The 19,926-nt window shown below is 39.3% G+C and overlaps 2 protein-coding genes across 2 annotated transcripts; one reads left to right on the forward strand and one right to left on the reverse strand.

Annotated features, from left to right (window-relative positions):
• The first annotated feature begins 1,350 nt into the window (after positions 1-1,350).
• olah (oleoyl-ACP hydrolase) lies at positions 1,351-3,460 on the forward strand. Its single transcript, XM_074687618.1, has 7 exons — positions 1,351-1,481; positions 1,581-1,711; positions 1,815-1,953; positions 2,044-2,143; positions 2,605-2,774; positions 2,886-2,968; positions 3,098-3,460. Exons 2-7 carry the CDS (start codon positions 1,582-1,584, stop codon positions 3,238-3,240), a joined length of 765 nt encoding a protein of 254 aa, XP_074543719.1. The 5' UTR covers positions 1,351-1,481; position 1,581; the 3' UTR covers positions 3,241-3,460.
• A 540-nt stretch (positions 3,461-4,000) lies between these two features.
• On the reverse strand, positions 4,001-19,715 carry slc9a3.1 (solute carrier family 9 member A3, tandem duplicate 1). The gene is made up of 16 exons (XM_074687616.1): positions 19,364-19,715; positions 9,707-10,009; positions 8,047-8,207; positions 7,854-7,932; positions 7,585-7,762; positions 7,288-7,508; positions 7,010-7,212; positions 6,831-6,920; positions 6,677-6,747; positions 6,455-6,584; positions 5,270-5,415; positions 5,044-5,167; positions 4,777-4,950; positions 4,623-4,677; positions 4,462-4,548; positions 4,001-4,317 (listed from the first exon to the last, which is right to left on the reverse strand). The coding sequence occupies exons 1-16, from the start codon at positions 19,713-19,715 to the stop codon at positions 4,001-4,003; spliced, it is 2,691 nt and encodes an 896-aa protein (XP_074543717.1).
• Between the last annotated feature and the right edge of the window lie 211 nt (positions 19,716-19,926).

The following is a 19,926-nucleotide window of genomic DNA, read 5'->3' on the forward strand; positions in this document are numbered from 1 at the left end:
ATCCATCTAGACTGGAAGCCATTTCATTGATTATTCTGACTCATTTAAGACAAGGTTTTTGTATCAATGCCATTTTAAATATTGAATGAAAATGTGTAGTCTCCTTTGTAGACTTTAAAAAACATGAAAAAAATTAAATCACAAAAGTAATGAAGTCTTGCTGTGTCCTCCAATAAGATTATAGGGTTGAAATTTTACATTTCAAAGTATTTTAACTCTGAGCTACCTTTTAGCACTGGTACACCTGCAAATGCTTGCATATGCTTATGGCGCAAGACTCTAATATATGAAAAAGTGTAATACATAAAAACAAACATTAAAATACTCTTTATATCATTAATTTTAGTGTAGTTTCTCAAAAAGGTTACATATTCCAAAGTACTGGTTTATTTTCTTTCTTTCTTTTTTTTACTTATTTACTTACCCATCAAAGTGACCAGTCTCACTACTTTCTAGAACACTACTTTTGCAATAATTAATCAATTGATAATGAATTATGTAAGAATAAACATTACATTTGTCCCAATTAGCAAAAAAAAAAAAAACAACAACAAAGTTGTGAAAAGCACTGCATGGGAAAATGTGTCTGCAAGATAGCCACATAAACATTCATTTTCTTCAGTTTTGACTTGGTTTAGATGAATTTTTTTAAAGTCCAATTTTTTTATGTTTATTTGGTGCTATTTTAGCTTTTTTTTATTTCTAAACATCTAGTTGTAGTTCATTTGTATGATTAATTTCAGAGAAATTTATTATTTTGTTGTAATATGAGACTTTTATCAGGGGTATGAAGAAAATGCATCTATATATATATTTCAAAAAAGTAATTTTGTTGGCTTATTGTCTTATTAGAGAAAGTACTCCAGTTCCCTCAAACAATGTAAATAATACAAATTTAATTTCTCAAGCATATCCTTAAAATGCCTTTAACTGAATAAATTCGGAATGCGGGACTATTACTTTCTGTGTTGCTTTTTGCTGCGTTCACTTCAACAGCATCCCTTCAGTTGCTTCTTAGGGACCTAAATTTGACATAGTTATCTCTCGGTTTCCTGTACTCCTCTGCTTTATTTTGTCTAACTTGATGAAGCTGTTCCTCCCTCCTCCGCTCCTCCACCGAGGGAAATCCGTCAGGAAATACCAAACGTAGAAAACAACGTCACTTCCGACGAACTTTCATCAACTTCTTACGTCATGGTTTTAAAATAGCTGCTTTTATATGAGCTACTGTAACTTCATCATTCATCATGGAGCCACTTTTCATTTCGAATATTTAACATAATACAATCAAAAATCATGAAAGCAATGCATTATCTCATCATGTAATTACACGGTCCTGTCTGTAGATGTCCTCGTAATCCATGGATAGAATAGACCAACAGCTGCATGATGAACCACAGAAGAAAATAACCAGGAAGTTTCACAGTAAGCATGAGGAGTTGTGACTGTTTTTCTTGGAGAAATTAATGGAGAAACAACAGGTTTGACTTCATTTTTTTAAAATCAAGTATGAGGAGCATTTGCTTTAAGGTGAACAGCTTTAGTGGTGGTTGCATGCATGCTCTGTCTTATTTTCAAAGGATGGATAAAGTGGTGAACTGTTTCAAGAGGAGGCCAGATGCTGTGAGCAGGCTGATCTGCTTCCCCTGGGCAGGTGGAGGGTCAATTCACTATGCAAGATGGGGAAATGTCCTCAACAGCTCCATAGAGGGTAAAACACCTCAAACATGCTGCAAAGTTAAAATCACACCCTGCACTGTGAAATTAGAGTCCAATCATGTTAAAAAGTGCTGTGAATATTTTCTCTTTTTTAGTTCTTGCTGTCAAACTTCCAGGCAGAGAGAGTCGAGCCAAAGAGCCTTTTTTCCACAGCATGCAGCAGATTGTGGACGAGGTCATTGGCGTGTTGTTACCTGTGCTGAAAGAGAAGCCGTTTGCTCTCTTCGGCCACAGGTATGACAACAATTCAAGGCTCAAAATGTAACATAATGTGTGCTGTAATGGTTGCATACTTAACATTTAGTGTTTCTTTTTGTGTCCCAGTTTTGGTGCCTTCACAAGTTTTGCTGTCGCAGACGCTCTGAAGAGAGTTCACAATGTGGAGCCAGTTCACATCTTCCTGTCCGGAGCCTCTGCACCTTATGTGAGTTTATAAGACCTTTTAATCCATTATCGATCTAATGACACTTACCTGAACCCTAAAAGATGAGGAATTGTGTGTGAAAACAGTGGAATAATATAAACAATCTGCAAATTCTGTAGATGGATTTAATTCCTGTGTAAACTTGATTTTAAGAGTAGTATTCCTCATGACCCTCTGCTAAAAATAATCGATCACTTTACCTACGTTATAATGCTGCAAATTTGCCTGTTAGAAAGATCAATAAATGTAGCATAACCTGTCAGACTTCATCTTATTCCAACAACCATCCCTACTTTTCCTGCACTACTTTTTTAAATTACAGAAAAGTCTGACAAAATCTTTGTTCAGCATGTTTTAAGATGTATGAATGAGCCTGGCGATGACAGCAAATATCTAATAATCTCATGTTAATGGTCTGGGCTTTGGGGTTTATAATAATCTCTTATTTGTTGTTCTTTCAGTCTGAGACCCGTATCAATGCCCCAAAGAGAAGCGAATTATCAGACGATGATTTCCTCAAGTGGATGACTTCAATTGGAGGAACTCCTCCCGAGCTGCTGTCGAACCCTGAGATCCTAAAACTCTTCCTTCCTGCCCTGAAAGCCGACCTGCACGTTGTGGAGAACTACAGGTGAGCTCACATCTGTGCTGCTTAACTTAATCTGTTTTGACATTTAAATTAAGATTAGTTTGGGGATCTGTTGATTATTTGTAGTGAGCGGTTAAACTTGTTTTCCTGCAGGTGTAACAAACCAGACGATCCATTCCTCTCCTGCCCGGTCACATGTTTTGACGGGAAGGGCGACATTCCTCACGACTTACAAGGTGAAGTTTTAGATTATTTAACAGTCAATCAGTTAAACACAGGACTTATGTGAGTTTCTGTGTGAGAAGTATCAAAAACTGAGATGTTGCAGTTTTTAATGATCATATCTGTGCTTGTTTTTTTAACAGCGTGGAAAGAAATCACCTCTGGAGATTTCACCATCAGGATGTTTGATGGATCTCATTTTTACCTGAAGGATTCTGGGAATGAAAAGTTGATATTGGATTATGTTACAAAGCAACTGGAAACTTCAGAAATGGATTATTTATAATGAAATGTGTTTTATCTATCAGTCTACAAAATTTAATTATTTCACTAATTCCCCGAAAGGGTCGACAAAAGAGGTTTTTAATACCTAAAAATACTGAAAAAAAACTCCATGAGTCAGTCTTCTTTCCATTCTTAAACATTAAATTTGAATAAATGTGACTCAAAGGTCAGATTTTATATGATAAAAAAATCCAAACAACAGTAAACCTCATTTTTGAATAAATATATTAATTTATTATACATGAGATATTTTTACAGTAGTCAATATCCTTCAAATTAAAATTCAACATTAAGCGCTGATCAGAGACAAACAAGAGAACAAATAAAACTGTTCTTTTCCAATTATTAAGGTGGATTAGTTTCTCTAACATTAACAATACATAAAACATCCTTAAAAAAACACCAAATTTTATAAATGTTTACAGTTTGGATACATTTCTGTGTCACATTCAAGGAGAATAAGATCCTTCAAAGGAAGGTTTTGCACAGTTTGACTAGTTCATGTTAAAACAGAGGAGAAAATAAGACAATGTTCAACATGTGCTGGTGAATAAGATGCCACTGTGCACACAGCGTGTGCTGCTTCTCTCTGCTCAGTGGAGTATGAAGTTGGAGAAACAGGCACAAAGGTTAAAGAGTGTGAGTGTTTGGTCTAAATTAAGATTCAACAGAAAAAAAAACATTCCCTGGTCAATATTTTAAGAAGGCTCAAAGTCTGAGGTGAGGCTCAGTGTCTCTGGAAAGCAGAGGAAGGAGGAGGGCTACATGTGACCTTCGTCTCTGCGAGGTGGAGGTAAGGGTGGAGATGGAGGTGGACTGGGAGGTGGAGGCAGCTCCTCGTTGTCTCTCTGCTGTGCGGTGGAGCCGTCAGCGAGCATGAAGGAGTCAGTGGAGCGTGTGCTGATGCGGAGGGGAGCCAGGCGGCGCAGGTTGCTGGGCGTCCATGGCAGCCTCACCTGGGCTCGCTGAGAGGGAGCCACCGTGCTGCTGTCGAGCTCCGCCTCTGCCAGCCACGGGGGGATCTGCACCGCTGACATGGGGTCCAGGTCGGGCATGAAGGCGGGATTCTCAATGCCGGCTGGATGGAGAGAAGAAACTATCTTAGTTCTCAAAGAGTTAAATAGAAAAACAAGCTGTTGTGTTTCTGAAGGCTTCCACGGGTAGTTTTCACTCAGTTAATGAGTTTTATAGGCGTGCAAACAAAATGATGGACATATTTTACCTCCTGCTCTGTACGTGACCCTCATGGGGAATGAATTGCCCGTCGGATCGTATCCTGAGGCGCTGTCTCCCTCTGAGAACTCAAAATCTAAAAAAGCAAAGAGGAAGATTTTCACAACTTTTCATAAATTAAACACACTCAGTTGAGTTTAGGGCACAAACCTTCATCTCCAGAGTAGTAGCTTCTACTTCTGTCCATTGATTTTCCATTTGGCATCTGTAAGAGAGGAAGTTCATGTCAAAAGTGTGTTTGAAAATGTGAAAAACGACATCATAAGTATTTGGTAAATGTTCCTTTGAGCTCTGAGACTCAGACCTTTTGCTGCTGGTCTTTCTTCTGGTGCTTCGATATGGTCTTTGGGGGAGCAACACCCATCTTTGCAGACTTGAAAGACTCCAAACGGCTCCTCATAGTCCTCTGGAAGATCTCCTGCACCTCGTTCTCGTCTTTGTTGACATCGAAATGAGTTCGGCTGTACCTGTGCCGATGCTACGAACCAATAAAAGAAGAATATCCTGTATCAGTATCCTGTATTAATACCCTTTAATGTTTAGATGAGGGTTAAACCTGATTTGTGCTGACCTGTTTCCGGCCTTTGTACAGATGCTGCTGCAGCAGGTGGTGTGTGTTGACGTCCTCTGATTCCCTCATACCGTTCATGGCCTGCTCGTGCATCTCCAGGCTCACTGACGGCACAGGGTCTCTTCTAAGGGAGAGAAAAATTATTAGCCGTGATCAGAAAGTTAATTAATAATCAAGACTTATCAGCAAATTAATCTGTGATTATGATGCTGAAGGGCTTTCTCACCTCATGCCTGACGTTCCACAGTGGTCGTCAGACGTGTCAGCCGTGACGTCAGGCATGATTTCTGAGTACTCATCGCCAAACTTCTTCTTGAAATCGACGAATGCACTTTCATTGCGGATGAACTCCAGAGAGCCTCTACGTTCACCCTGTAGGAGAAGAAAAATAGTTCTTAAAAGCAAATTTCACACTCAAAGCAAAGTATGCTTATTTGTACTTTTAAGCCTGGCTTTTAGATTGGAACCTCCTAATAATAGACTGCTTGACCGAAATGGAAGCCCATTTCTGTCAGGTAAAAAATAAATAGAGAGGGGACTTGAACTAGAATATTAATATATCTTATTTGTTTCTATGTGTTATTTTAATTTATCTTATTTGTTTTATTGATGTTCTTATTTGTTTTTTTTACTAGCAGCACTTTGGTTAACTATTTTGTTTTTAAAATGTGCTTTTAAAATAAGATAGAAATAAAATAAAATACAAAGTGGATTGTATTGGATTGGATTAAATAAATAAATAAATTAATTAATTAATTAATTAGTTAATTAATTAATTAATTAAGAATTGACTTGCCCTTAAAAAAGTCTAAATTACAAGATACAAGGGCAAATATTTTTTTTCTTTTGAGATTGTTCAGAAGGATTTGTTGTAGGAGCTTCCTCTAGTGGTGGAAACTAGAAAATGAGACCTGACTTGCCCCCACTAACAAAGAAATAAAGGTCAAAATTATGAAATAAAAAGTTGAAAATATGAGAAACAAAATTAAGAGAGATGAAGAGAGATGTTCAATTTTTCGAATACTCAGTATTCTTTTTTAAGTTGTTGTTTTTGGGAGTGTCATCTTGTGGTGTAAACAATTCCCACTGCATTCTATGCAGTCTGTTATAATCCACATTGCAGTGCGTTGTATCGTGTTGTCACAATTTATTTAGCTGCAATGACAACACAATAATAAAAAAAATGTACCAAATATCTTAAAACTACTAAAGTCACCTAAAGTAGTCACCTTATTCAGAATGAGGTAACTAATGTGAAGCAGTGAAGTCACTTTTTTATTTGGTGGAAATGGGCTTCCTTACTTTAGGCTGTTGCTAAATTGGATCTTTTTATCGTTTCAGTATTTTTGTTTCAGCTCAAAACCCCTCACAGCAGCTTTAACCAAAAATTAACAGCAGACAAAACGCTCACCTCTGCCACGTAGCTCATTGCATCTTTGAGGTTCAGCTGGTGGAAGACGTTGAAGACGTAGTCGCGGTTCTTCCTCGCTGACGGCTTCATCAAAACTCTGGACATCCAGTTTTCCTCGAAATGATTCCACCTTCACAATAAAAGAGAAGAAGAAACTGTAACTTCATTCAGAAAGTGTCAAAATGTTAGGAAGCAAAGTGTTTAAGTGTCATTTTTACGTACTTGTCCCTCATGTAGTTGTGCCCAATTTGTCCTGAAATGTCTTCAACGGCAACAAGCAAGTGATCGAACACCTAAAAACAAGAACAAAGATCCAGTTTTGGTCGACTGAAGGGAAATTAAAGGAGTCTGTGCTGATGTAAAAACTGAGATTTACCTTGTTCTGCACTTTTTCTATGAGTGTGAGCTCAGCCACAGCAGCTCTCTTCACTTTCAGCCATTGGACCAAAGGTTTCATCGTCATTCCCTGAAACAGACACAGATTCAAACCACAAATCAATAAGTGACGTGTTTTTTATTAGAACGTATGAAAACCCTCAATCAGTCAATGAGCACCTGGAAAATGACGGTGAAGTACACGACGATGAGCGTAGTGCTGACCATCAGATTCTTCTCTTTTATCTTTGACTCGTCCAACATCGTAGCCAAGCCGTATGCAACAGCCCCTCGCAGGCCACCGTAGCTCATAATTACCTGGTCTATGAGCTCAATGGGGACCAGTCGGAACTTGTTGAGGATCCAGGTGAGGAAGAAGACGCCTGAGAAAGCAGTTTGATTGATGTAGATATAAAATAATGTGAGATTTACTAACAAACTTGGTGGTAGAATCTTACCGATGAATCTGTACACCATGATGAAGAAGAGCGTGAGGAGGATGAAGCCAGTGTTCCACACCCAGATCACTTTATCGATGGCTGAGATCCCGAGGAACACAAAGATGATGGTTTCTGATCCATTAGCTAAAAGCTTCATGACAAATCTGACCGTGGTAACCGATCGCTCGTCCATGTTTGCGTTGATGTACTTCTGACAGCACATCCCACAGAAGACGATCCTGCACAGAAATACAAAACCTCTCAGTCTGACTTTCAGAAAACGATTTAACAAATCAGAAAAAAAGTTAAACTCACGAGAGGATGGCAGACAGTGAGAGCATCTCAGCTGTCAGATACGAGAGGTATCCCAGGACAAAGACGAAGCCCGCCTCGATGATCTGAATGTTTTTGGTGCATCTGGTCAGAAGGGATATCAGGAGGCCAAATATGAAGCCCACCAGGGAGCCACCAAACGCCACCACGAAGAAGGAAACTGGAGAGACAGTAGACACAAGTTTTAAAATCTAAACCCTAAAACTAAATAAAAATGGGCTCCTATTTATGGGTTCAAATTCAGTCCGTACTTATTCCTTTAATGATCTCCACAGCGTCGATTTTGGATCCTCCCAGTGACACAAATGCATCAAATACATTGAACAGCACCTAAGGGAAGGATTGTAAGAAAAAGAATTTTGATATAATCCTCAGTTTAAAGAGCAGAAACTTTTTGACAAACAGAAAAAGTTGAAGCACAGCACCTCCTGTGTGTATACGTACCACTGTCACACCGTCGTTTAGCAGAGACTCTCCAAACACCATGATGAAGAGGACCTCGTTAACGTGAACCTGCTCAAACACGGCGATGACGGCCACGGGGTCCACAGCAGCGATCAGACTGCCAAAGAGGAGGTACTGAAGCAGACCGATGTCCAGGTCACCTGCAGCAACAAGAGCAGGGAGAACGATCAATCAGGCTTCTCTTTAATCCAAGGTGGATCAAGTCTTTCTACTGGCCTTCAATCCAGCTTTGAATTCATTAAGTTCTTTCACACTATAGGGTCGCAGCTATCGCATGCAACGCTTTTGTTTATAGAGTGTCTCTCCATTTGTTTCTATGGCATCCAGATTATTTTCTGTGCCCCAGAGAAGACTGATATCTTTTCAGAGACTACCTGGGTCTTGTCTGTCCAAAAACAAATGCAGTCTGTGATGATTTATTGCTACATTTAAGTAAAATTAGATAGGCTGTTTTCCAAACTGCCTACTACATACTACATGTGAATGTACTACTGCTTTTGCTTGTAGTATGTAGTTTGACCGTTCTGTTGGGTCTGTTTTGTGTTAAACTACTCTGGTTTTCAGTTTCAGAAGCGGAGCTACAGATGATGTTTTTTTTTTTCTCTAAATTATAAATGTGCAAAACAATCTATGGGCAGATCTTGGCCTTTTAGTCATTTGTTAATCATATCACACAGAATCATCATACTTGATTTCTAATCTTACAATAAAAGCTATATCTTTTATTGAAATTAATCTGAAAGGGATTTTTATTTTTTACAGCTGATGGAAAAAACACTACTTTATAATCCATTAGTGGTTTATATGGGCTAATGAATTTTATAGAAGTAAACACCTCTTGTATAATTGGAAGTAAGATTTATTCATATTTCTTTAGCACAACTTCACCTCTATCTCACGGACCATCTAACGTTAGCTTTGTTGTATTGTAGTTGTAATGCCGACTCATTCCAGTAGATGGCGGTAATTCACCAAAACATGCCATCCACATTGACAAACAGCATTAGCGTCATGCATTGTGGAAACAGGATGCCAGGTAGACTGGTCGGTTGCATACTGAGAAATTTTCCTTGATCAGTAAGACATCCGGGGATAACATAACATAATTTCTGTTAGCTGTGATTTCTGATGGGAGTCTGCCATCTTTATTTTGGTCAGCCAACCAATCAGTGGCTTTATTTGGACAAGCTGACCCCAAAAGACTTCTGCAATATGAGTCCCTGCTCTGAAACCCTTATCTACAGCTTTCCGAAGGTCCAAGGGCTCCCCCAGTGGTGGAAATAAGTTACTGCAATACTTCTTTTTTTGTTTCAAAGACTGCAAGTCTAGATCTGTGATACGTACTGGCTTTATTTAACAAAGTAGAACCAATTGAAGATGTATTATTGTGTTTGGTTTACTTTTTTTGGTATTTTTCTTTTGTATTCAAGATGTTAACAGGATTTGGAGCTCAACTGGAAATCCATTTCGTCAAAATGTTCTGATTCCCTCGGGCATCCTGAGGACCATACAAACCGATGCTGGTAGATTAGTAGACCCATCAGCAGCATGGCTGTCTGAATAGGAGACTGTTGACCTAATTTCACCCACGAATGTACCATGCTAAAAACAACTGTAGTGGAAAGGAGGTCTGACTTACCCATGGCCCCTCCCATGTGACACCCCCACAGCGACAGCCCCAGGCTGGCGGCGTTCCAGCAGGTCCCGATGACGGCGTAGACCAGGATGGCCCCCATGTTGCTGAAGAAGAGCTTGTTAGGCATGGAGTAGCCTGCATCCAGGATGACTTGTGGCAGCAGGTAGAAGAAGAACACTGTCGGGGTCAGCGTGAAGGTCTGCACCTTGTCTGCACCCCAAACCATCCCGCCCAGAATGAAGCCGAAGCAGATGAGCAGCGCGCTCTCTGGGATCACGTTGGTCACATGATGGTTGGCTTCAATAACTAGAGAAAGAGAAGAGAGAAGAGAGAAGAGAGAAGAGAAGGACATCTCATTAATGCAAAATTGTTTATCTTAAACCAATAAGATTTAAAGCCAATATTTTGGCGCCCCCTGTGGACACAGTAGTTGTGTTCATATCTTTACCCTGAAGAAACAAAAGTGGTTTTTCTGAAGAAAAATCAACAGTCAAACTGCTGATTAATGAAACTCCCTTCACGGTTTAACACATTAAAACGACGCTACAGAAATAATCACACTTCTTGCTGATGGTCTTATTCTTTTTGCAGGTCACAGAGAGGCCTCATTATTTCAGCCTGTTTCATAACTGTTCAAAATTTCCACACGGGAGCTTTACAGACGCTTGTGAAAGACAACCTGTGTTACATTTTGTGTGCTAGGGCTGACAAGTTTAAACTATCTAACTAAACCATAAAACTAAAACTTCTTTGTTGCAAAACTTGCAAATGATCAACTGAAAGTGTCACTTTTTGCTCTTGGTGTATGATTAACTAACGTGGTGGTGCATTCAAAGGGATATGAAAACAGATTCTTTCTTAAGACTGGACGTCCTGACAAGGTGTCACTGAAGCTCATTTAATATTCAAACCCACTGAACCATTAGAGCCATTTGTCTCCCAGTGACTGTGGGTTGTGTGGCTGTGTGGGCAAAGGGTGGTTGGGTTGAAGGGTATGTGCGTAAAGCACTTACATCTTTTTTCGTATGACAAACACTTTATAGATAAAGTTTGATTTGTTTCAAACTGTCCTCTTTTATTTCAAACTCTGGGTATCTGGACTCCAGCTGTGCTGATGTGCTCTTTTCACAGAAAAGCAACTTTGGGTGAAATTTTGTCATATCTTAGTGCAGTGTTTCTAAGTCAGCAGGAGCTTTAACCTTGTTGCTTTTTAACTTCAAACAGACAAACACGAGAACAGAAGAAGAAACTCTTCTGTTCTCAGGAACAGCATCCTGTGTCGCGTCTGCTCACTGCTGCAGACTGTGGATATTTTTTGTTACATTTTGAGAGGAATGCCGTGCACATGGCTTTCTCCATAAGATCCAAGTTTTCAAATCAGTTTCTTACTATGAGCTATGACGCACTAAATGAACAGAAAATAAACAGGGAAGATTCCTTTATGTTTGATGGTAAAATGTGTTAAAGACTGCTTTAAGGTCCTACTGCCAAATATTGATTAAGAGTGTGCACTGAGGTTTTCTTCTTTCTTAATTTCACTGATTTAGATTTTTAGTAATAATGTCCATAATGCACTCAAAGTCTCTTCTACTAAATTAAATACAATCACCAGAATCACTAGTTTTTGATATTTTAGTCTCTTCAGGGTCTAAGTTGTAGCACAGCCACCTGCCTAACAGGTGCTGTAGCTGTGATTAGTGCTATTGCAATAATTTTAAAATGCTCGAGTAACTCAATAAAAAAAACAGGCACAGAAGTAGAGATGGGTACCGAATTAGGTACTTTTATGGGTACCGACCGAATTCTGTTAAAAGGACCGGGTACCGATTCATGTAAAATCAGAAGGTACCATGTTTAGGTTCCTAAACGCATCCTTGTGACTGTGAAAGTGGAAGAGTAGCCGATTTTCCATGCTGGACATGAACACAGCATTACAGGGTTACATATTGGAGAGTTAATATGTTAAATTGAAACAAAAGAGATTTTATTGTGAAACAAATTAATATTTTTTACCACATAAACACAAAAAAAAAACAGAAAATAGGTATTGTTGCGTGCCGATACTGATTGCCAGGTACCGGGCATCGGTACCATATCGTTTAGAATGTGAAAGGTAGCCATTTCTACACAGCAGAAGGATCTCGCAGTGCCACGCAATTTGTCTGTACATTTACAAAACAAAGACTAAGTCAGTAGGCTGTGTCTGGTTAAGCCAAAGGCAAGAAATGCTAACTCTGCTAGTATTAGCCACACTTGGGAAACCACATAATCTAAGGGGCTTACCCAAAGGCTGTGATGCCATGCTGAATATATTCTCAATTTGACAGGTGTTTTTCTACCTTCAAACTTCTAGTTAGGTTCGTCAAATTCCAATTTCTGGTAAATTATTTTAAAATTCTGGACACAAATTTGGTGAAGTTTAGCTTGCACATTCGAAGAGGCAAGCTCTCTGGCAGGAGGTGTGAATCAAACCTGTTATACTTTTTTTTTGCATGTTACTCTCTCCTCTCTGCTCCCTGTTTCCTGCTCTATCCCCTCTCTTGTCTTTGCCAAATAAGAACTGGTAAAGTTGCACACAGAAAAGATTTTGTACTTGTTTTTCAATGTATTTCTATTCATCTTAACTAAAATAACTTTCCACATCTCCTCTGCTTTAAGTTTAAAGGACCCTGCATGCAGGGATCTTATTCCAACACTAGTATGATGCCAGGTAAAGTAAAGGTAAGTGCTCCTTTCCATTTTTCAAAGTGTTGGGCCAGTGCCACCAAAAACAACACATCCTACCTACATCCTATTTTGTTCTTTTGTTCTCTTTTACAATGATTAATCCATTAAATGTTGTTTATAGAGACGTGAGTTCTTATTGTCTATGGAAACACTAAATAGCATTTTTTATAGCCTGTGGGATTCTTGTTTTCTTTGAGTTGACTTTTTTGCTGAAAAATAGATTCCTAAACAGATTTTTTATCCTGCAGAGAAAGCAGAAACAGTCATACAGTATGTGGGCCAACCTGTGCAAGGTCAGAGCTGTCCATTGTTTGCAGACAGAACAGATTTGTAATTATTTTACTTTATATGAGTAAAAAATAGCCCAGTGTTATCATTTCCTTCACTTTGCAACATCCAAACTATGTGTGACATAACAGTACCCACTGGCATTTTTGCTACTTGCCACATCTAACTGTTTCTCACATCGTAAGATCACCACAAGGAACCAGTAACATTTCAGGGAGATTTCACTCCCTGAAATGTGTGTTACATACCCAGCTTAGCCAAACCAGCCACCAGTATCCACAAAGCAATCAAATACGGACTCTCCACATGATGCCACTTGAAGGTGACGATTGGTATTCCTGTGATGGCAGAGCCATGTCCGTGTTCAGTCTTATTCAAGCTTGACTTGGACTGAGACGCATGGGAGTCCTGGTTGGTGGGCGCTACATCTTCTTTAATGCCAGTGACAGCTGACAGAGAGCAGAGCAGCAACACTGACCCCAACAGCCAGAGGTGTGCACATCCACGGCGATGCATTTCATCGACTTTTTGAGCAAAAGTAAGAGCAAAAAAAGAGGCTGAACTCCAAAATTAAGTTTTGTGCTATTAAACCTCAGGTGTCACACTTCTGATCCTCCTTTTCGATGGTGCTGAGCTTCTTCTGTCTCACTTAGTCTTGCTACTGTCACTTGCCTTTCATTTTTGCTTGTTCCTCACCATCTTTCTATCTCAGTCACTTTGTATCCTCATCCCTCCCACAGTCTGTGATGGCAGCAAAGCCAGAAGTTTGCAGACTCCTGCTCTCAGCCTTTTATATGTACAGTAACTCCTCTATGGCCAAGTGTGTGTGTGTGTGTGTATGGATGAGTGTGTGTGTTTGGGTTTTAAGATTAAAGGAGGAGTAACGTATCTCCAGGAAATTCCTTCAGTCACACTTGAAACATTCACTAGTCACACATTTGTTTGCGTTTTCCGGTCTCTAACACAGTCACTCAAGTTTGTTGTCACAGATTTTCTCTGTGTGTGCATGTGCATGTGTGTGTGTGTGTGTGTGTGTGTGTGTGTGTGTGTGTGTGTGTGTGTGAGGGAGTGAGGGAGTCATAGATAGAGCAGAGGTCATTTGATAGATGTTGAACAAATACCTGCAGATGAATAATTTGTCCCGTAGTTTGTGTTTTGTAATGATTGACGCTGGTGTTAACTCAGTCCTGGTTAAAGACTCCCGGTGTCGGAGTGAATTGAGAAAGCTGTCCTCTGGCCGTCTCTAAATAAAGTAACTCTATGATTAAAAAAAGAGCTATGAATCAGAGAATGAGCCAATGAGTAGTTTCTCCATCAATAAAACACTAGTATGAAATCTGAAACTTGAACAGTTTGTGGAAAAGGTGAAAACTGTTGATCAATACAACGTAATTCTCCTTGGTTGGTATGAGCGCTCTGGTTTATTTTGACTTAATTCTGCGTATATACTCTAAAATAAGGGGTATTAGACTTTATATTTACCCTTACATAGCTTTTTGGTAGCTTTAAACACAGATTTAAAAAAAAGTGTAACTCCATATTTTTCAAGCTACTGTCTCTTTGAGGAACACCCCCCCCCCCCCCCCCCCGCCCCAGTATTCCAGAATCCCACATTCTAGAATTTTTCTTCACTGTTGCTATGTAACAACGAAGTGATTCTCCTTTTAAAATGAAAAAAAAAATTGGGTTTTAAGGATTTTGACCAACTTGTGATGTCACAGTTTGAGCAAATCTCAAGTTGATTTTGTTGAATTCTTGTTTGACTTTTTGGATGAACTAAAACACACATTTATCTAACAATTAAAACTTTGGCAACGCTTTGTATTGACGCCTAACATTTTAAATTAACATCTATTTTTAAAAATATGAAAAAACGTCACATCCCCTTTTTAATATTTTCTCTTGTTTAAGAAAAACACTATTGACACCATTGAAGACTGAGTCCTAATGAATCCTTTTTCGTAAGTTTGTTTAGATATATTAATTGTGAACTGGTGCTGTTTTATATATAGATTTATATAAAGATAGATGTGCACTTAGCACTAATTTCTAGCTCGCTTGCATCTCTGCTTCTTAAAGGTCCCATATTGTGCAAAAATCACTACATTAAGTCTTTTAGTGAAATTTGTGGGTCTTTGGCTTTCCTCCCAGCCCACAAAATGTGATATTTAATGTCAAAACCTGTACTAAGTTCTGCTTGTGACTGTAAAATCCTGACCTGAAGCAAGCTGTTTGGATTTTGGGGATTTGCCGACGTCAGCGATTCCCTTTTTTGACCAATCAGGAGCAAGTCTGACCTGATTGGCCCACTGGAGCAGATACCCCGAACCCCTTCCCCACAGCAGGGAAGAGATTGCCGAATTTGCAGAGCCATCACTGCTCTGTTTCTGGCTGTAAACAGCGACATAGTTCCATGTATTTCCACATAGTTGCATGCATTTAGCCTGTAATGTTACAGTAAACAAGCTTCAATGTTTTCTAAACATTGTGCACTCGAAGCTCGGTAGTCATGGTTACATGGCACCGCTCTCAGTGATGCGGAAAAGCGGGGCAGTATCTGCGTTGGCTCATTTACATATGAAGGTCACGCCCACTAAATCAGAGCGTTCTGAACAGAGGGGCTATGAGAGCCTGGAAACAATGCTGCTGTGCTTGATTTATTGTCTTTTTGGACCAAAACATGTTACTACCATTTCATCAAGACATCAATAAGCCATATTAAACTGCAGTAAAGGAGCATAATATGGGACCTTTAACCTTCACAACTAGGGGGTGACACTAGCAAATGCTAGCTTAAAGAAGACTACTTATTGTTAGTGAATGACTGGTGCCATCATTGAAACAAGACCAGTCTGAAAAAAGCCATTCCTTCTGAATGGAAATGTAACTATGTTAAGAAAAACCTTGGTCACACTGGCATAGGATCTGAGTCATTGTCTTTGCTAATGTTAACCAGCTAGCTAACGCAAACAAAAATATCAGCTAGCATGTGAAAAAAAAATTAATCATGGGTGAATAGGGAATATGAGTAAAGTAGTTTGACCGTTTGTTGTGGAAAAATGAAGCCAGTGCAGAAAAACAGAAAACTGTAGTACCTCGCACTTCCATTTGGGGGCGGCTTGAAAGTTGAATAAAATGTTGATTTTAACAGATGTATTAAACAAATTTGGGACTAGAAACTGGCTGGGTCTCTTTTATGACGTATCCATCTTGATTATGTTAACGTGAACATTTTGCATTAAAAGCAACATCAGCACATTAGACATAATGGCCATTCACAAGGATACCACCTTAATGCCACCTCTTTGCCTGTTTCTAGATCAGCAGGAAGTTAGATGGAATCAGCCTCTCCAGTATTGCGACCTTCATCTTTTGCCTTCAATCAAAAATTAACGTATGACGTAACTGAGATTGCAACCATGTTTTATACAGTCTAAGGTTACAACAAACACCTGATCCGGTCAATAACAGGAAGGATTTCCTGAAAATTCTACAAAGCATCTTTGAATGCTTACATCTTCAGCCGTGATCAATGGGCCTGAGAGCCGCAGACAGGGTGGATGAGCTGTGCATGACTGATACACAAACACCTCCATGAAGAATAGGTAGATTTGTCTACATTGTAAAACTGACGCTCTGCATTCCTTCAGCACACAGAGCGCTGATTCTCATGAGCTTGATCATCATGACTTGATGGTTTTTTGTTTTGTTTTGTTGTTCTTTTTTATATTGGCTAACAGTCATGTCCTGTTAGAGGAGGACAAGGGACAATGGGCTCATTGGGAAGATGGACTTGAAATGTAAGATTACACACAGGCACAGGTGTGAACCAGAAACTCTGCTGTTCATGAGCGACAGAAGTTCTCTGTAGCAACCTCTGAGCTACTTTTATTCACTAGCTTTTAAATGTTTTGAGTCTTGTTAATGTTTTTTTTCTTCTTTTCTGTATTGTTCCTTCTGTATTTATGTTTTTTGTTTTATGCTGGCATGTGTATACCCTATGTCTGTCCTTGTGAAGCACTTTGCTGCTTTTGAGGTGTTATAAAATGTCATAAATCTTAACAAGTGTAACTTCTGACAGGCATCATGTCGGTCTCTGCTGTGATCTAAATGCAATACATCATCCTTCTGCGAACGTTTAGTTGCACAGTGAAGCGTGGCGTGCCCGTTAACTCACCCTTATTAACTAATGACCTAATGTATCCAACATAATAGTGTTTGGTCGTCCATTAAAACCTTTCAATCATTCTACAGTTCCTACAGCTCCGTGCTGAGAGGTCAACTTCACTGAGAAACAGAGAGGTCAGAATAAGGTTGTTATGAAGCAGGTGAGTCAGACATTACAGCGTTTTTTGGTCAGGTTGTCAAAAATAACTTTTTTCTCAATGAAATGTGTCATAATTCTAACGTGGAGCCTCACCCACAGATAAAATGCAGACTTAACTACATATACATTTACTGAATCACCTTGTGCTATGTGTTTAAATGAGGTAATAAATAAGATAGTAAATTAGGTTGAATTTCAACATCAGTGACACATTGTGAGCTCTTGTTTGGAAATGTGAAACAACTCTACTCAAACTCTGCAAAATCAAGTTTTCAGTGCTGACTGACAGGTGAAAATGACAACCTGATTTTATGGGCCTTCATTTTTTCTAAAGACAGACAAACTGGCTAAACAAGGGCAGAAAACAAGCATTGTACATCACAAAAGAGGAAACAAAGTCTGAAGAAAGACAGATACTCATGGGTGCCCTCTATGGGCGACTGTAGTGCACCCAAAAGATGTTTGCTAACCACTTTAAATAACAGGAAAAGAGAGTAATGACTGCATCAACGAGCAAAAACAGCTGGGTGTGCCCATGCATCAAAATGAGATCGCCACACAACTGCTCCCCCTGGTGGCTGGCTGAAGTATAGGTCAAAAAATCCAGCTCCCCAGTCATTCCAAATGGGCTGTGGTCAAACTTTAAAAAATTAATTCACCTTGTAGAAAAGTTTCTCACGTCTGATTGTTGTGGTGATTTAAAGATATCATTTGGCTGCATTGTATTCAAGTCCTCTTTTTTCTGAAAAGTTTTGTTTTCAGTAGGTTTAAGGAGTTAAAACAAGTCTAGAGATGATTGACAGCTGCAGTTCTTGTGCATTTTTTTCGGGGATTGTAAAATATGTCGGGAGGTCTAGTCAAGAAGTGATTCGAATCTTGACGAAAAAATACATCATTTTTGTCACCCAGCTCCACTCAGATTCTCCCAGAATCCCTCACAGTCTCTACTGACTCTGCAGACTCTGGCTGCACAACTGCTACCAATGGCTGCGCCTGTGACAGAGGAATTTTGGCTTGAAAACCGTACAATAGTAAAGGGCCAGTAACTAAATAGTAGTGTAGCTTAAAATGCCAGTCTCTTTCCCTAACACAAGATGTCAGAAGACTGTATTTTGGCCTTACTTTGTTACAACAGGAGGAGAGGAGGCGTGTAGTCCATGTTTATTTTATTTGAAGATTCAAAATTAGTGATAATTTTTCACAACTTTTTTCAATCAACAGTCAAAAGAGAAATATCTGCTAAATTTCTGACTCAGCCGAACGATTCATGACAAATTTCTTTGTTATAGATAAAAACCTTTTTTTAAGATAACACAAACATGACTGTCACAGTTTTCAGGGCGGATTATCCATGACCAAAACTGTCTCAACTTCTGTAACTTCTGATGTCACTTAGCCGTGTCTGATTTCACTGTTATGGTATTTACAGACTCATTTCCTGCATCATATGCAGCCCCATATTTATATCTGAGGACATGTACACAAACAAAACACCCACGTTCATTCATTTACATTGCCCTCAGTGCCGCAAAACATTTGTTGTGTACACATGAAACACTAATGACCATGTTCCAGGACGAGACGAGCACTTTATAAGGTGATCTGACAGAGGTCAGGCTTCAGGCCCCTATGACTTCACAGTTTATGGTCCAGGTCTGTCAAATCACCAGGATTTGAATAACAGACTGACTGAAACTCAGTGATTGTGTAGAATTCACTTAATTATCATTTTTATTAAGATGAAAACACTGGATGATGGTTAAATCTTTTTTTGAAAGTTAAAAAAATGACTTAGTCTGAGCCTGAAGTATCTCAGGATTACTTTAACTAATAAAAATTTAACTAAACTAAACAACAAAACCCACAACTTGAGATAAATAATTTTGTAACTTTTTTAAAAATATATGAACATAAACTAAGACCTGGAAAGCTACGACCTAAAAATCTGATGCACTAAAAAATGACACTTCCGAAAAAGCACGACTTTTGTTTTCAGTATTTAAACATTTTTTAAAATATTTTTTCACTTCCTTGATTTAACTGTCATCTCTATGCTTTATCTCATGAGGTGTTTTGCACTTGTAAAGCTTTATATACACTTTTCCTGTTGTTGTCAAGTTCCAAAACCATTCTGTTATAAGTATGCAAGTAGATAACAACAAGGAGATCAATATAAGTATGAAACTCTTCAAACATTGCAAAGTTGGGAATACTTCAAGACAAGTTGATTGGTGTTAGCTTTAAGTTCCTGATAAATGAGTTAGAAAATGTGTGAAAAGCCTCTGAGCCCTCATCAGACAAACATTTTAATGACTTACTGAGTTTGCAGAGCCAAGAGACCAGGATCCAAAGGGTGACGATGTACGGCGTGGACACATGATGCCACTTCCAGCTCACGATAGGAAGAGTGGTGATGGGCTCTGAGTGATGACCGTCCCCGTGCCCACTGCTCCCGTGGTCAGTGTCAGCATGTCCAGAGTCTGTGCTTGAGGAGTTCCCATGATCACTGCTGGGTGTACTGCTCTCCTCGGAGTGCGAGGAGTCGTGTGAGGAGTCGTGTGAGGAGTCGTGTGAGGAGTCGTGTGAGGAGTGGTCGCTGGCCAGACTTGGGCATCTTGACACCATCAGGGCCAAGCAGAGAACAAGAGCAAGTTTCCAAGAAGCAGCCATGTTTTTCAATGAAATAAAATCACAAACTTATTCAGACTGTAAATGTTTCAGTCCATATCAGATCATGTGATTCTCTCTCATTCCTGATCTATGTCTCCTCCTTTTGTTCTGACACATGTCCTCATCTTTATCACACCTGAGCATTGTGGCCTCCTCTCTGCTCTCCGCTATGAATCACCTTTTTTCAGAGGCTGAAGCTCAGCCCATCCTG

Source organism: Halichoeres trimaculatus, unplaced genomic scaffold, assembly GCF_033239565.1.
Source record: "Halichoeres trimaculatus isolate MK-OKI-2021-1 unplaced genomic scaffold, fHalTri1.1 fHalTri1_scaffold_14, whole genome shotgun sequence".
Lineage (NCBI taxonomy): Eukaryota > Metazoa > Chordata > Actinopteri > Labriformes > Labridae > Halichoeres > Halichoeres trimaculatus.

Coding starts and splice junctions, on each gene's coding strand:
- olah (XM_074687618.1), top strand. CDS start 1,582: ATGGATAAAGTGGTGAACTGTTTCAAGAGGAGGCCAGATGCTGTGAGC. Junction 1,712..1,814: donor CCTCAACAGCTCCATAGAGG/GTAAAACACCTC, acceptor TCTCTTTTTTAG/TTCTTGCTGTCAAACTTCCA. Junction 2,144..2,604: donor CCGGAGCCTCTGCACCTTAT/GTGAGTTTATAA, acceptor TTGTTCTTTCAG/TCTGAGACCCGTATCAATGC.
- slc9a3.1 (XM_074687616.1), bottom strand. CDS start 19,715: ATGGCTGCTTCTTGGAAACTTGCTCTTGTTCTCTGCTTGGCCCTGATG. Junction 6,921..7,009: donor ACTTCACCGTCATTTTCCAG/GTGCTCATTGAC, acceptor TGTCTGTTTCAG/GGAATGACGATGAAACCTTT. Junction 6,585..6,676: donor CACAACTACATGAGGGACAA/GTACGTAAAAAT, acceptor TTTATTGTGAAG/GTGGAATCATTTCGAGGAAA.